Consider the following 15,956-nt stretch of genomic DNA (forward strand, 5'->3'; position numbering starts at 1 on the left):
GAGAAAGCTAGTGTTTTTTTTTAATAAAAAAAGAAGATAAATAAAGTAGAATTAAAATAGAATTGAAAGTGCTAGAGTTAGAGGGTCAAATAAAGGTGGAACAGATGTGTTTTTAGTCGTTTCTTGAAGATGATGGTTTTTTTAAAGCTAAAACTACTTACAAGTAAAAAATAATAAGTTCTTTATGAAAGTGATTTTATTAAAAAAAGGGAAAAAGGAGCCAATAATTACAATAATTAATTAGTAATTTATTAATAATTATTAATAATTTATTAATAATTCATCTACAATATATTTGTCTGTTGTTAGGTCTTCTTACCGTGATAAACATCTTACCTCAGGAGGAGGCTCCATTTTAACAGGGAGCTCTTCTGAAGTGAGGAAAAACACAGGACGTGATACAGTCTTCTTGAATGCCAGCTTCACGCTCTCTTCATGAAACAGCAGACTCCTCTCTCTCCAGCTCATCTCTGTCTTCAGCAGAGGAGGATCGATGTACGCCGTCTTACTCTGACTGCTGCCTGAGAACAACCACAACATTCATCATGTGGGACTATGGACAGGATTACAATCTTATGATCTACAACAGGGCCGGGCAACTTCGGTCCTAGAGAGCCACTGTCCTGCAGTTTAGCTCCAACCCTAATCAAACACACCTGAACAAGCTAATCAATAGGCTTGTTTGAGGTGAGCAAAATCTGCGCAGAACCGATCACCGGTGATCACCGCGAGATGCATGCCGGTTAGAAAAGTGTCCGAGTTACGTCCACCTTGCTCTGATGTCACGCTGACGTGTGCCAAAAAGCTCTCGCGACGGCGAGGCAGCTGTGTCGGATTGTGCAGTCGAGCGCAGTTGCTCTCCACCGACTGCGCTGGTCAAAAGCATGATGGGAAACGACTGACTGACGACAAAGCTTAATGCTCATTGGTTCAGACAACTGTGATGCTGCATTCTCTTCTAAAATGTTAAATTTTTTATCTGATTCCATGTGATTATGCGTTTAAATTATGCAAGAATGTTCCCAAACACTATGACAGTACCATCTCTGTGTGAGATATGTGATGGTTGTCATATTTCTATAAAAATCTAAAATATATGTTTGTATTAAAGTAAAAATGGATGATAAATATGCCTTTCGTATGGAATTAAATAGTAAGCACTTTGAGTGTCTTGTTCATCATATTTACTTTCATATAAAAGCAACAGAACTGAAATTATATCATGTTTATTAGCAACACAGCACGTGAGTGAGAATAACGCGATATCTGTCTTTGATCTCGTTGGTATCTGTTCACTTCGAGAGGTCAGAACTGTCCGTCTTGACTGCGCTTATTTCACTCCTCCCCTCACTGCAGCCGCCTACTCTCGCCTTCATTTCAGGCGCCTTCATTCATTTCTCAAACAAGCCTAATGTCTTGACTAGAAAGCTAAAGGCAGGTGTGTTTGATTAAGGTTGGAGATAAACTCTGCAGGACAGTGGCCCTCCGGGACCGAAGTTAAAACAGGAAGTGACCCCTCACCTTTCATGGGACATTTCTCAAACAAGCCTAATGTCTTGACTAGAAAGCTACAGGCAGGTGTGTTTGATTAAGGTTGGAGATAAACTCTGCAGGACAGTGGCCCTCCGGGACCGAAGTTAAAACAGGAAGTGACCCCTCACCTTTCATGGGATTAATTTTGACCCAAATGGGCAGCTCCCACACTTCCGTGAACTCAAAGCTGTTATTCAGGAGCTGAAGGAAGGCCTCTTTAGATAAACACACTTGTGGCTCATAAGTAGCACAGAGTTTTTCCGCATTACTGTCATTGCTAATGACCTGCAGAAATGAACAGACATCAGGATTAACACAAGTATTATATTTATATTAATAAGAATTATACATACATACATACCTACATACATACATATATAAGAATCAAACATATGAGAGTGGTAATTCAAACCAAATGCAGCAGTGCCCCCTAGTGGTTAAAGTCACATTTTGCAAGACAGACAACACTGCTTGTAAATGCTAGAAATTACATTTGTGAAACTCGCAAAAAAGGACATTTCTGGGTCCCTTTTTACCCGTAAAAACTAAAAATGTTTTAAAAATAAATATTTTCTGCAGGTTTACGACCATGTAAAGAAATTATTAAATTGAATGGAACATGTCAATGTTCTCTAAACATAAATGTCTTGTATTAACAATGCTTGAAAATAGAACTAACTACACATCTCCATTTTTGAATTCATTTTACAAAAAATGTGCTAAAAAACAGCTCTGCCCCCAACCACTAGAATATGGAAATAACTTTTACTGTACCTTCTGATCACACTGCAAAAAATGATGTTCTTCATCAGTATTAGTTTCTTGTTTTCCAGAGCAAATGTCTAAAGATTCTTGAACCAAGATTTTACTTGAGAAGCAAAAATACATATTTATTCTTGTTTTAAACATAAGTTCAATTAATTTTATTCAATTTCTCAGAAAACTTAGAAGACTTCATATCTCCCGCATCTCAAGTAAATGCATCTTGATTTAAGAATGCTTAGATATTTGTATTGAAAAACAAAAAAATACTGAGGAAGATATTCATGTTTTTTCTTCAAAGTCCATGCAACATTTTAATGCCATGACTTCAACTATTTAAGGCTTTTTGCTCAGATTCAGGACCTTTCAAGGCCTTGTCTTGTAGAAGAGCGAATTAGACCCTTTTAAGACCTGCAGAATACCTATTTAACATGATTCATAATTTTTGTTAGAGTAATATTAATATATTTGTATTGCATCATGACATTATTTACATGGCAATTCAGCAAGTTTCTTTCTCCCAATTGTCATTACAGCAATGATATTATACTACTACAGCTACTAATAATAATAATAATTAAATGGTACTTAATAGTATTTATTCATGGTAGTACTTGTACTGAATTTAACTCAATTAAGCATTTAAATAAAAATGCAAAATAAGAATTTAAGTAAAAAATGTGTATTATTGCCAATTTTCATTTTGGGGTGAAAAATTACCCTTTTGTGATATTTATCCATATAAAGTTTGACAGAAATTGACAGAAACACACACAGGCTACTTACAGTGTGTCCTAAAGTTGCTTTTTTAGCTGGAGGAATCACATTTGACACGGTTTCATAGTCTACAGCAAGCTGGGTGTTTTCTGGTATCACTTTTGTGTCTAGCATGTCTATTTTACCCTGAGGAGAAAGACAGTAGAGATAGATATAACAAGCATCAGTATATCACACATTTAAAGGTCCCATGGCATGAAAATTTCACTTTATGAGGTTTTTTAACATTAATATGAGTTCCCCTAGCCTGCCTATGGTCCCCCAGTGGCTAGAAATGGCGATAGGTGTAAACCGAGCCCTGGGTATCCTGCTTCGCCTTTGAGAAAATGAAAGCTCAGATGGCCCAATCTGGAATCTTCCCTTTATGTCGTCATACGGGGAAAGGTTACCTCCCCTTTCTCTGCTTTGCCCGCCCAGAGAATTTGGCCCGCCCATGAGAAAATGAGCTACTACCGTGCAAGGCCAGCGCAATATTTTTTTTTCCTCGAGAGACATCATGGCTTGCAAACGAGCGAAGCATGGCAGTTGCCCCGCCTCTCTCCTCCTCATTAGCATTTAAAGCTACAGACACAGAAATGGCACGTCCTAAGGAAAGCTCATTGTGGGACTGGCTCGTAGTGGCTGAAATTCTGCACCAAGGCTGAATTTCGGGAAAGAGACTTCAGATACAGTACTAGGGACCACTTAGGCCTATATAAAAGCATCCAAAAAGCAGCATGTCATGGGACCTTCAAGATCAAAGAAAATAAATATAGAAAAATAAGTACCATAGCAAGAAGCTGTTTCTCAAAGTTGAGAGATATTTCACCCACAAACTTTACACTGGTTAGGCTAGTAATCTCTTGAATGCTGTAAACCTGTGGGTAACTCTTCACATGTTCCAAACAGGCTGCAAAATATTCCTGTTGGGGAAAACATACAAAATCAAAAATATATATTTAAAATATATATTTTTATTATTTAATTAAAATTAAATAATTAAAAATGTAATTAAAAACAGCAATGGATTTTGTAAAAACATTTGAATAGTAAAAAAATAAAATAAAATAAAAAAGATAAGAAAAAAATACTACCTCAGTGTAGCGGGTGCTGCATGGTGGCATATAGTTGTACCCATCAGCACATGCTCTAGAAACATCTTGCAGGTATTTCATAAACTCTGTTACCTCGTTCTTCACCAGCTCCAACAAACACTTTGAAATGAGAGACAATATGAAACACATGAAAACAGCCTTCATCCATGTACCTCAATCAAAACTGCCTTACTATTAAAGCAGGCGATCAGGACGAGAGATGGTCTACCTTGGAAGCTCTGGAATAATTCTTGTGGATGAGCATGTTGAGATATAGCTTGCGATTCTTTGCATTGAGGGTGGAAAAGCAGGGGTAGGGCACTAGGGGCTCAGGGAACGCTGGAGTCGCAGTTCTCTTCACAGGTTTGGCTTTGGTTGGTTTGCATTCAGACGAGGGCTCATCTGATGCAAGGATGTTACTGACATCTGCATCTTCATTACACTTAACAGTCTTTGCTTCTGATGAGGATCCATCTGGCTTTTTCTCACCCGTCTCCTCAGACTTTGTATCAGAGCTTTGAAGAAAACAATTAAAAATCTCAATAACATACCATCATTTAAAGGAACACTCCACTATTTTTGAAAATAGGCTCATTTTCCAACTCCCCTAGAGTTAAACAGTTGAGTTTTACTGTTTTCGAATCCATTCAGCCAATCTCCGGGTCTGGCGGTAGCACTTTTAGCTGTAGCTTAGCATAGATCATTGAATCTGATTAGACCGTAAGCATCTCGCTCAAAAATGACCAAAGAGATTCGATATTTTTCCTATTTAAAACTTGACTCTTCTGTAGTTACATCGTGTACTAAGACCGACTGAAAATGGAAAGTTGTGATTTTCTAGGCCGAGATGGCTAGGAACTATACTCTCATTCCGGCATAATAATCAAGGAACTTTGCTGCCGTACCATGGGTGCAGCAGGCGCAATGATATTACGCAGCGCCTGAAAACAGTCCTAGCTAGGTAACTTCCAATAAGCCTATTTTCAGGCGCTGCGTAATATCAAAAATAGTGGCTTTAACCCTTTTGTAGTCTTATTTTAGACAGAAAAAAAATAACCTTTTGATTTTTTTTTTTTTTTTTACTTCATTGGGATAGAAAATGGGACTTTTGTGGCATTGTCTATGTGAACAGCCACTCAAAATAAAAAGTATTATACACACAGACACACACACACACACACACACACACACACACACACATATATATATATATATATTATATTAATACATTTGGTGTCCACATTAAATTAAATTTGCAAAAGTGATTTCATACACATAAAAAGCATATTACATGCAAGTAAATTGTCTACTTTAATGTTTCAAACAACTTTTCTGAAAATAAAATGTCAAAATATGGGTAAAATAATGTTCCACCAGATATATTTATGTAAAAATGAAACAACATACTTATTCTGACCATTAACTTACTTATTAAAATGTTTTTTTTTTAAGTGATCATACTAAATTGTATTATATTTAATGATTAAAATGATTACAAACTTCTTGCTGACAAATGAGGTTTGAAGGATGCTTTAAAACCATTTTCATCTACAGAGTATCCCTTACAAAAATTACCATGGTTTTACTATAGTAATTATGAACATTTGGTAGAAATGTTGTACATTCAAGTATTTAGGCTACTTTCCCATATCAGATAGCACTGATAGTTTGAAAGCTGTAACCATGGTTACACAATCTAATTATGTTAATGAAGAGCCGTTTTATATGTGGGTATTACGCTCGTGCTATTAATAACAGTTTCGCTACACTTATCGTAGGGTTTGAGCACAGTCACCTACCTGTGTAAAAGACCAAACAGTTCTTTGACGGTGGGCGCGAGAGTGAACTTGTCAAACACATCTCTCGAGAACTCAAGCGGCCCAGTGACAGGAGCGTCGTTCCTGAGGACAAACCAGCACACTGAAGCTAACTGCAGTTTATTAAACTGGTCAGCATGAAAATGTGTTTATTCAGCGAATCATATTCTCACCTACCATTTGAACTCCATGACCGCAGACTCTCGCACGCTGACGGTCCCTCATCATAACAGTGAGAATGCGATAGATGAATCTTCCGGCTAGAACCAAAACATGACACAAAGGTTCCGCTTCCTATCACACGTTTGAGATTTTTCGCAGTTCTTAATTATTATGCTTTTATTGGTACAATAAATTTGTTACAATAGATATTTAAAAAAAATTACTTCCAGTGGTGTAGGGTTTTGGCGGCACATACTGAAAAATATCAATAAATAGCTTGATTTTAAGTTTTTGTATCATACTTTAAGAGCAAATCTGATTCCAGTCAGAAATTAAGAATGAGTTTAAATTATTAAGGTTAATACTTAAGTACAATTAAATGTAGATAGGTCTTATGTATTTATTTTACTTGATCTATTATCAGGTATGTTTATGACGAGACACTTTGACTTTTTAAATTGAGTTTTCCTCAGTCCTTTTCACATGTTGTGTTAATTTAGTTTCTGACCCTGATAGCGCACGTACATCACAGAGACGTTTATTAGACGTCTGCATTTACATCTTCAAGACATATTTTTAAGAGTGTTTGCTCATCTGCAATACGTCCAGCAGATGTACGTGTGCTATCTGGGAATGAGTTGATGTGAAATCTTCCAACAGTTCAGTTGGCTTTCCCCAGTACGTCTGCAAGATGTCTGTTTGCTTCATCTGGAAAGCATCTGCTGTGTACAAACATCTGATAGGCGTCTTTAAGATGTCAGTTTTACATTCATTCTAAATCATAAACATCTTAAAGACATCTTCTAAACGTCTATTTGACATCTGATAGGAAACGTCCTATATATAGACGTATTGCAGATGAGCAAATACTCTTAAAAATACGTCTTGCAGATGTAAATGCAGACGCCAAATAGACATCTCCGTGATGTGCTATCAGGGTTAGGGTTGTTCACTCGATAATATACTAAAAAATAACCGTGACTATGGTATTCTCAAGAAAACCATGGTTAATTTTATAGGCCATTCTTGTTGAATTAATCTTTAGAAATAGCACAGACTTTTATTATGATATTGTTGGAGTTAAAGGGATAGTTCACCCAAAAATGAAAATTCTGTCATCATTTACTCACCCTCATGTCGTTCCAAACCTGTATGAGTTGCTTTCTTATGTTGAACACAAAAGAAGATATTTTGAAGATTGCTGGTAATCAAACAGTTGGTGGTTGCCATTGACTTCCATAGTAGGAAAAAATATATACTATGGAAGTCAATGGCAACCACCAACTGTTTGATTACCAGCAATCTTCAAAATATCTTCTTTTGTGTTCAACATAAGAAAGCAACTCATACAGGTTTGGAACGACATGAGGGTGAGTAAATGATGACAGAATTTTCATTTTTGGGTGAACTATCCCTTTAAGTAAACTTTGCAACCCACTTCAAACTATTTGAGTCCACATGTACGCATCTCTTATTTTCTTGATATTTAACACATTTAATGCCTACTGCTTCTCCGAAAAAAGGTAATGGCTTCCACTCCATCAAATGTAACATTAATGTCTGTAAGTTTTGAAGTTTTCTTTTAAATGTTGTTCTGTTCCTCCACTTCCATCTCTGAAGGTTTTGTGGAAATTACTTCAACCATGAACTACATAAAGAAGTATGACACACACTGAATAAGAGCCCATTACAAGCGGTAAATTTTATTATGGGATAACAGCACATAAAGCACATCTAAAATCGATGTGTCCAATGCACTTTTAATAAAGGTAATATTAAAGGTACAGTTTCTAAGTACAATATAACAACATTCATATTAGAATGAAAAGTATTTAAAAGACAACATTACATTTCTTATTTTTCTTTACAGCGGTATTTACAAAATGAATCAAAATGCTTATTTTCATATTTAAGAATCAGACAAACAGAAGGAGCAAAACCACTATTGAGAAGAGACTATCTCCTAAAGAGAGTTCCAAAGAGCTGAATAAAAAGGTACATGATCGACTGTCCCCATTTTAAGATCAGTAGCAAACATGTGACGTAAAAATATGTGACAACCGCAAACCGTTCTCTGCTTTTGTCCCCCCTGCCGGTAAGCAGGAGCAAAATCCAACCCATCCTGCCCCAGCCCTTGTGCCCTCCCCTTCAGCTCAACAAGAAATAGAAGTGTAGTATGCATCATTTAACATACACATATGAACACTTAAAATACATTGCATTAGTCATTTTGTTTCATAATAGTCAACTTAAAACCTAATTGGCAGGAAACAACAGGGAGAACACAGAGTGGATTGTCTATTGTCCACCAGTTTGTCTCTGCAAATATCCAAATGGGGTTTGTGTTTAACATCCAACCAGGGTGCAACTGACAGGATGCAATGTCCCATAACCAACGTGAAGTTGTTTGGAGGAAAAGAAAAAGTAGCATCTGAGAATCTCAGAAAATACAGGACATCACAGAGACAAGAAAATGCTGTTTCCATGGCTATAAACAAACATGAAATGCCTCAAAAGACGGCCAATGAAAAGAAAAGTCAGTAACACAAGACAGAATTCACCTACATGTGCAAACACAATCATTTGAGTATGTGAAAACAAAACGGACGAATAGAGCTTCTGCATCCTATACCACTGAGAGACACTCAGTGTAGTTTGCTATGTATTATTGCAAGTAGATTCTGCCTTGCTACAAAGTTAAAAACAGGAAGTTTGACAAAACTTTGTACAACCACCTTTGTCCTGTACAATTTATAACACTTAACCATTGTGTGTATATGTAAGTGTGAGTGGATTTAGGATAGAAAAAAAAATGTTTACAAAGCGCGTTTTTAAAAAACAGAAGGTAGAATCAACAAAAAAAAAAAAAAATGGAGGGAGCCAAATAGCGGCAGACAATCCGGTACTTTAACGTGTGTTTAAAGTCCTTCCAGCAGAAAATAAGCACTGGATTAGAAACTCCTCCAGCTAGTTTCGAAACAATCAAAAAGAAACACAATACTGCTGCTTTTTTCCATTTTTTTAAAGCATGAACAAACATCTTTGTTGCGAAAAATTCTAAATTGCGACGTTTAATAGAGATTTACTTAGCCGATACTTGCTAATAGCCTAATCTTAAAAGTGGGAAGGAAACAAGCCGCGTCCCAAGACTAGCACACTGATACAGGTACTTGCTGGGTATTCGAAAGTAAATTTACCACTATCATTATCTTTATCGTTATTATCATTATTATTATTTATCAAGTCCTAATATCAATAATGCATCAATACTCAGTGAAATGAATTGACTAAGAGGGTGGCCTAGTCTATGAATCCATAATTTTTGTTCACAAAAGTAACTTACCTAGCACCACACGTCAGTATAACACAAAAATTAATGTCCGCACACCCTACCGCTAATCAAACTAAGTCTAAAAGAGAGAAGTATACTCAAAACAGAGATATTGTACAGCATGTTGTGTCTGATAAAACAGATAAATATTTGCACTGAGCAGGTCTTAATAGCAGTATTTTCTTCTTACCTATACAGACAGAAGTTACAAAGTTACTTTTATACATGTGATCGATAGAACATTAAATATCGTGAATTAAAAGCCGAAAGGAGGACAGGGAAACATAGCTGTACAGTTTACAGGCCATTTGACGTTCGTAGTTCTCCACCCGGGAACAGAACTAGTCAATAAACAAATAAAACAAACAAACAAAAAAATGACAATCAGAGAGCGAAAAAACCCAAAGCGAAAAAAAATGAAACGTGATAAATAAGAAAATGTATTTACATGCAGATGTTCAAAGCCTATGCACAAAATGAATCATAACATACTATATATTATTGCTTGACATTTGATTATGGCTAAAGACTTTTTTCGTCTATTATCTAAACATAGTTCACTTTTAATAACGCGTCAGCTGTGCTTTTGGATAGAAAACGCAAGGAAAAGGATTGACGTAAATCTTAGTAACACTTTAACCTTCAGCTTGAATGCTGTCGCAAACATGACACGTCATCGGAATTGAGAAAAAAAATATCGGTAAATGTGACTTTCGTTCAAACGTGAGTGCATAGGCCTTGTTGCGTTTGCATAACTTTAATCGAAATTAACGTCGAGGTGCAGTGTGTCATGCTTGTACAGCCTCGTCAAGGGATTCAAGCTCAGTGCTACGTAAAACATTACATCCTGGGGAAAAAAAAACGTACGTTCTTACATACAATTCATCATCTCACCCTGCTGCGTCTGATCTTTTAAAGCCTTGTCTGGGGGTTTGACCTTAAGCAAACATTACAAATAGCACAAACACACACATTTCCGCTTGTACACGCTCTCGCATCCACATTCGGTTCTATATTGCTTCTCACATTGATAAACAAAGGAAACCACGGTTGAAAAAGAATTTCGTTAAACAATTTACAAGGGAAAATGTATGGATCTTCCACCGATAAGAGAAACGCAGGACTTTTCCCTTCGCACGTCTAAAATACCACAGATCCAGAGGCGTTTAAGTACCTTTGCTTGTATTAGAAAAAATAAAGTTCTATCCCATAGCATATTGCTTTAAAAGTCTAATACAAACTACGCTGAAAAAATACAACATGCAAAAAGTGGTAAAACGCGACTTTACTACAGCTTTTATGGTGTTAGAACTGACTTGAGGATAATTGGACAGGAAACAGCAAAGCCTGTTCATCAAAGGGACTCCACAGCAGTGGTTACCCTGTAGAAACCCGTATTTGTCACGCGCGACAATTCTCCCGCGCGGACGTCTGAAGGTGGAGTAAATCGTGAAGAGGTATTTGGCACATAGACTCAAACAATTATGAGTGACGATTAGAACAAATCCCCATCCAGAAAAAAAAACCAAAGCTGGAAATTAGCGTAGCACGCTTGAGGTTGATATCTTGCTTTGTTGGATTTGCGGGAATTAGATCTTGGAGCTCACTGGGTGATTTGATAAAGCCAGTGGCCTACCGTCTTCTTTTGACTTGACAGCAATCATGCTAGTGAATAACATGGAAGGACATGAGCCCATAAATTGCGAAAGATGAAAAATGAGCTTTAAAAAAATGATCTATAGGACCACTGAACGGTAACAGATGAGTGTTTGTTCCCATTTGTACTTTAACATCATTACTAGGTTGTTTTGGGTTCAGTCCCGTTTCTAGTGAGCTGCCTTCCTGTCTGCTTGTCTAGGAAACATCCTCCAAAATAGAACCTTCTAAGTGACTGATTTGTATCAATCTATATAGACAACAACTCTGTATGTCACACAGATAGCTCGCCTTATGAGTAACATATGGGTTTGTCTCTGTTTGCAATTGATTCCAATGGAATTTTATGTTAGCATGTTGCTATGCTAAAAGCACAATAGTTCGCCTATAAATTTTGGGTAAATATTACCTTTTTTTAATAAGATTTAACTATTATTTATCAATTCTTTTCAGTATTGAATGAAATATATTCATATCTATGACTCCTAGACCATGATGAAAGAAAGTTTTTACAGATTTTGTCGCATTACATTCTGGGATTGCGTTAAAATTGGCCAAAATGTAGTACTTTTACTTTCCACCGCTTTGAGACACATTTTGTGTCAGAAGCTCAGCTAAAATGCTGTCCAGGTAGGCAGCTCACTAGGTTTTGGAACTGACCTCATTATTACCCCTGATCAATTATTATTCAATATTACTCTCCCTGAGCCACAAAACTGCTGATTTACAGTGTAAAGAACTAAATATGAACCTGGATTGTCAATCACAGATTGATGATGTATTGTAATAAGCAGGACTTCTTGGGAATGCATTGCACAGACTAATATTTTGTCAATAGTAGTGCACTATATTTCATAAAAGCGTTATTTTTTATCTGGACTCAAACATGGCATCAAGATCAATTTATTGATCTTTAGAGGCAACATAGAGCTGACTAACGTGTTTAAGCTATCGGCTTCAGAATTGAGTTAGACAGACTCTTCCCTGAGGAAAATACTTTGTGTCATGGGGAAAACAAATTACATGAAGCTACCAAGATCTACTCAAAGTTTCTCAAAATGTCAGTTAGCAGGTCGTAGATGTGATCGGTGAAGTTTTTTTCTGGATTATATTGGGATTTTCTATTCGCCACAACATAGTTTTACTGGAATGTTACACTACAACAATTTTTTTTCAGACTCAAAAAAGCAGGAAAGACCACTATGGCACATTCAAGAGACGTACAAACACACGCAACACACAACAGTTAGGTATTCCAAAAACTAGCACTATTACTACCATTGTCTTGTTCTTTGAAAAAGACAAAAAAAATAAAATAATAAAAAACACACAGATTCTAATTATTGCAGGATTAAGTGCTATATCATCCTTCGTTCTTTCCCTTTTTCTTTCATAGGCTTCATAAGCACTGTACAATGTTACAAAAATAGAGGATTTCATCCAGACAAGGCTTTGAATATTTCTCTTTTCGTCTTTTTTTCCACTCTTACGTTCCTGACGAGCTTTGCTGCTGGGCAAAGACCCTCACAAGAGCCAGTTTAAGGAAGATCAGCCGTTCATAAACCAGATCTAACTCTTCCACACGGTCATGTGGCACACCACCACTAGGTGGAACCATTAAACAGCATGTGATGTGTGTGGAAAAAGGGTCCGATTGCATTCAACAGCCCTTTAGACCCGGTGTGCTTAGGTTTTCCCAATGGGACGTTATTCAAGGACGAAATAACAAGAACTACATGTTTTACCATATCTCCCATTTAAAGGTGGCAGACAATGAGTGTTTCCTACAACCCCCCCCCCCGGCAGACGATGAGTGTTTGCTACAAACCCCCCCTAGATTACGTGATCTGCCTTTACCCAGCACCAACCTCCGCCTCGCGCAAATAAATACACAAACACGCACGCACGCAAACACGCACCCACCCTCAGCAGCGTTAGGGTTTCCAGCACTCGTTCTCCATAACCGTGGTATTTATACATGCAACACATCACTAGGTAAATATACATGTCTTAAATTAAAGAAAGGTGCAAATAAAAGTGCCTTATCAATTTTTCACAATTAAGAATAGTCTAGCTACTAATATCATACATGTTATTTAAAATAGATTCTATAAACATTTTTTTCCTGTATAGTTTGTACTTATGATCTTATACCCTGTAACATGTTAGAAAATAGGTGGAATGGACCCTTGCATTGCATCGATGTTGGTGGTCGGACCATTACGTTACGTTAACACCATTCCGGAGAGGGACTTAATAGCAGATGGCCTTAAACGATATCACTAAGCAACTACGGTAGATGGAGTCTCTGACGGCTAAAAGCAATCGCAACTAGAATTACCAGAATTCTACGTTGTTCCTTCTTTTTTTTTTTTTTCTCAATTGTCTGTAGAAAGGTGATGTTGTGTGTTGACTCTACATCACACTCCTTCTCCATATCTCTCTTTCTCTCTCACTTCGTATTCTTCTTCATTCGGTGCTGGTTTGAAAACAGTGCACAGGGCGGAAGGAGCTAACAACGTATTTTTCTACGTAGACTTTTTTGGTGCTACAACAACTGCTGGAACAGTTCGGATAATCAACTTTTTGATCGCAACTTTTTATTTCATGTCCTTGGCTTGAAAAGGGCTCTCCGGGACTCGTTTTTCCGTTTTGGAAACAATTTATGCTGATTGTGACAAATCGCCATGGGACCGTTCTCGAAAATGAATGTGTGGACTCTTCAGGTTCAGCCAGAGAGAGAAAGAGAGCGAGGGAGCGTTCGGGAAAAACAAGTGTCTTCATCTTCTTATCCTCTCCCCTGGGCTCCGAATCCCACCTGTGTCAGTAAAAGAAGGAAACAAACCCCAAAAATAAACCACTGGAGTCAAACCCAGTCTACTACCTCCTCCCCCACGAAAAAAAAAAAATCACAAAGAAAAAAAGGGGAAAAGTGTGTGTGTGCAGTGTGTCGTCCGTCCAGGTGTGTGTATGTGCAGGGCACTGCTAAAGTGTCTCAGATTTATGCTTGACATTCCCCACGGTGTAAATTCTCCCGGGCGGGGTGGGCGCGGGGAAGCGCTACCCGTCAATGGGCATGGACTGCTCAAAGTCTGATCCGAACAACTCCTTGTACAAGGGGGGGAAGTGGGTGCGAACAATGTCTGGGTATATTGCTTTGAACGCCGTCAGCTTTTCTGTATGCCGGCTGCACAGGGCTCGCAGTGTGGAGACTTTGCATATTAACTGCAGAAAGAGAGAGAGAGATTTTAATTTGGTGGAAAGGACCCTGTGGTTCTGGGTCAAAAGGCAAAAGGCAGCGCCTCTATCTGCAGACACAACACAGATGGTCCCAGGTTTTTCACATGACATTAGCTAATCTTTCGGCCGCCAGACCAAATACAGCTTTGTGGATGAAGTCATACATGAAATTCAAATTGATCCAATTGACATTCTTAATAAATGTCCCTGGCCCTATAATGCAATGGTTTTAAACAGGGGGTCTCTGCAGAGAATTTACAAGAAAAGAAAAAAATAAAAGTATTTACTTTTTTTTTTCTTTCCAAAATGTTTTATCACAACTGTCAAATTTAACACAATATTATTTAACACACTTAACAAACTGAATATTATGATTATTTAATTTTGCATTCTAATGACCAGTTGAAAAAGACTTGTGTGGTTATTGTTAACTAAAACTATTAAAAATAGTTTTCAGTAATTGAAATAAAATAAAATTTTATTTCTATAAATATAAATAAAAATATTAGATGAAAAATAAAAATGTTGACTTGGCAAGTAACTGAAATTAGTTACTAACTGAAAAACTAAAATGGAATAAAAATAAATTAACCCTAAATATAAAAAAACAATAAAACTAATAAAAATGACAAAAGCACAACAAAATTATTCAAACTAAAATTAAAAAGAAAACAGGAAATATAAAAACAAAAGCCATTTCAAAAATTTTATAAATTCTATAATAATAAATATAGAATTATGTTATTATTATTACAATATTATAAATAATGTTAAAATAACAGATTTAATTATACATCATTTATTCTATTTGCATCCCTAGTTTTTTCCAGAAGGAAATAAAAACAAATATGTTTATTAATTTATTGTTTGGATTTATACATATAATTTTACTTATATGAAAAATTATCTGTAAAATTGTAAACTTAAAGTAAATATTTTCAAGATAAATACTTTAATAATTTGCTTTGGTATAATGGCAACATAACAGCCAATCATTTTATTTAGAAAATATTTAAAATTTGTAATATTTTACACATTAGTTATTCAAATAACACAATATAGAAATTCAGAGGATTACATAAAAGAATATAATATATAAGAATATATATAATATATAAGATAATAGATGATACATCTAATGACATCATATCCTGTTCCTTATGTGTCCAGTACCTTTGTCAGCATGCCGTCCTCTCTATGGTTCTTCTGTAGAACATGTTGGAGGGCCAGCTGGATCTTCTGCTGGAGTTTCTCCACCTTCACCTTCTCCTGGAGCCAGGATCGATCTAAAAACACACGGGGATGTTATACTTTCACATACACAATCTGAGCTGTCCCAACACCATTTCTCCTTTAGTCACAAATAGTTTTGAAGGTAAACAAGGGATTGTGGGTAATTTATGGGTATGCTTTAACACCGAGCCGGGCTCACCTGCAGACATCAACACGAAGGCGGAGAACAGGGCGATCTCGTCTTCAGAGAGGTGCACAGAACACAAGTTTTTCCCAAACTCGAAGACAGAGCTGATCAAGTCGTCGCAACCTGTCACCGTGGAGACAGAGAGAAAGAAAAAGTCAGTGAAAAAAAAAAAAAAAAAGGGGGGG

The 15,956-nt window shown here is 36.7% G+C and overlaps 2 protein-coding genes across 2 annotated transcripts in view; both read right to left on the reverse strand.

Annotated features, from left to right (window-relative positions):
- Positions 1 to 6,229, reverse strand: part of LOC107703204 (little elongation complex subunit 2-like) — an 18,760-nt gene extending 12,531 nt beyond the window's left edge. Inside the window, exons 1-8 of the mRNA XM_016505761.1 lie at positions 6,140 to 6,229; positions 5,945 to 6,046; positions 4,375 to 4,660; positions 4,146 to 4,265; positions 3,840 to 3,974; positions 3,082 to 3,198; positions 1,662 to 1,818; positions 337 to 521 (exon numbers count right to left, since the gene is read on the reverse strand). Coding sequence (XP_016361247.1) covers positions 337 to 521; positions 1,662 to 1,818; positions 3,082 to 3,198; positions 3,840 to 3,974; positions 4,146 to 4,265; positions 4,375 to 4,660; positions 5,945 to 6,046; positions 6,140 to 6,153 — 1,116 coding nt within the window. The 5' untranslated portion in view covers positions 6,154 to 6,229. The remainder of the gene's footprint in view (positions 1 to 336; positions 522 to 1,661; positions 1,819 to 3,081; positions 3,199 to 3,839; positions 3,975 to 4,145; positions 4,266 to 4,374; positions 4,661 to 5,944; positions 6,047 to 6,139) is intronic.
- A 6,689-nt stretch (positions 6,230 to 12,918) lies between these two features.
- LOC107703215 (nuclear receptor ROR-alpha) overlaps positions 12,919 to 15,956 on the reverse strand; it is a 62,145-nt gene continuing 59,107 nt past the window's right edge. The window contains exons 8-10 of the mRNA XM_016505768.1: positions 15,784 to 15,894; positions 15,525 to 15,637; positions 12,919 to 14,336 (exon numbers count right to left, since the gene is read on the reverse strand). Of these exons, the coding sequence (XP_016361254.1) occupies positions 14,172 to 14,336; positions 15,525 to 15,637; positions 15,784 to 15,894 (389 nt within the window). The 3' untranslated portion in view covers positions 12,919 to 14,171. The remainder of the gene's footprint in view (positions 14,337 to 15,524; positions 15,638 to 15,783; positions 15,895 to 15,956) is intronic.

The sequence above is a fragment of the Sinocyclocheilus anshuiensis genome, unplaced genomic scaffold (genome assembly GCF_001515605.1).
Source record: "Sinocyclocheilus anshuiensis isolate Anshui unplaced genomic scaffold, SAMN03320099.WGS_v1.1 scaffold1597, whole genome shotgun sequence".
Classification (NCBI taxonomy): domain Eukaryota; kingdom Metazoa; phylum Chordata; class Actinopteri; order Cypriniformes; family Cyprinidae; genus Sinocyclocheilus; species Sinocyclocheilus anshuiensis.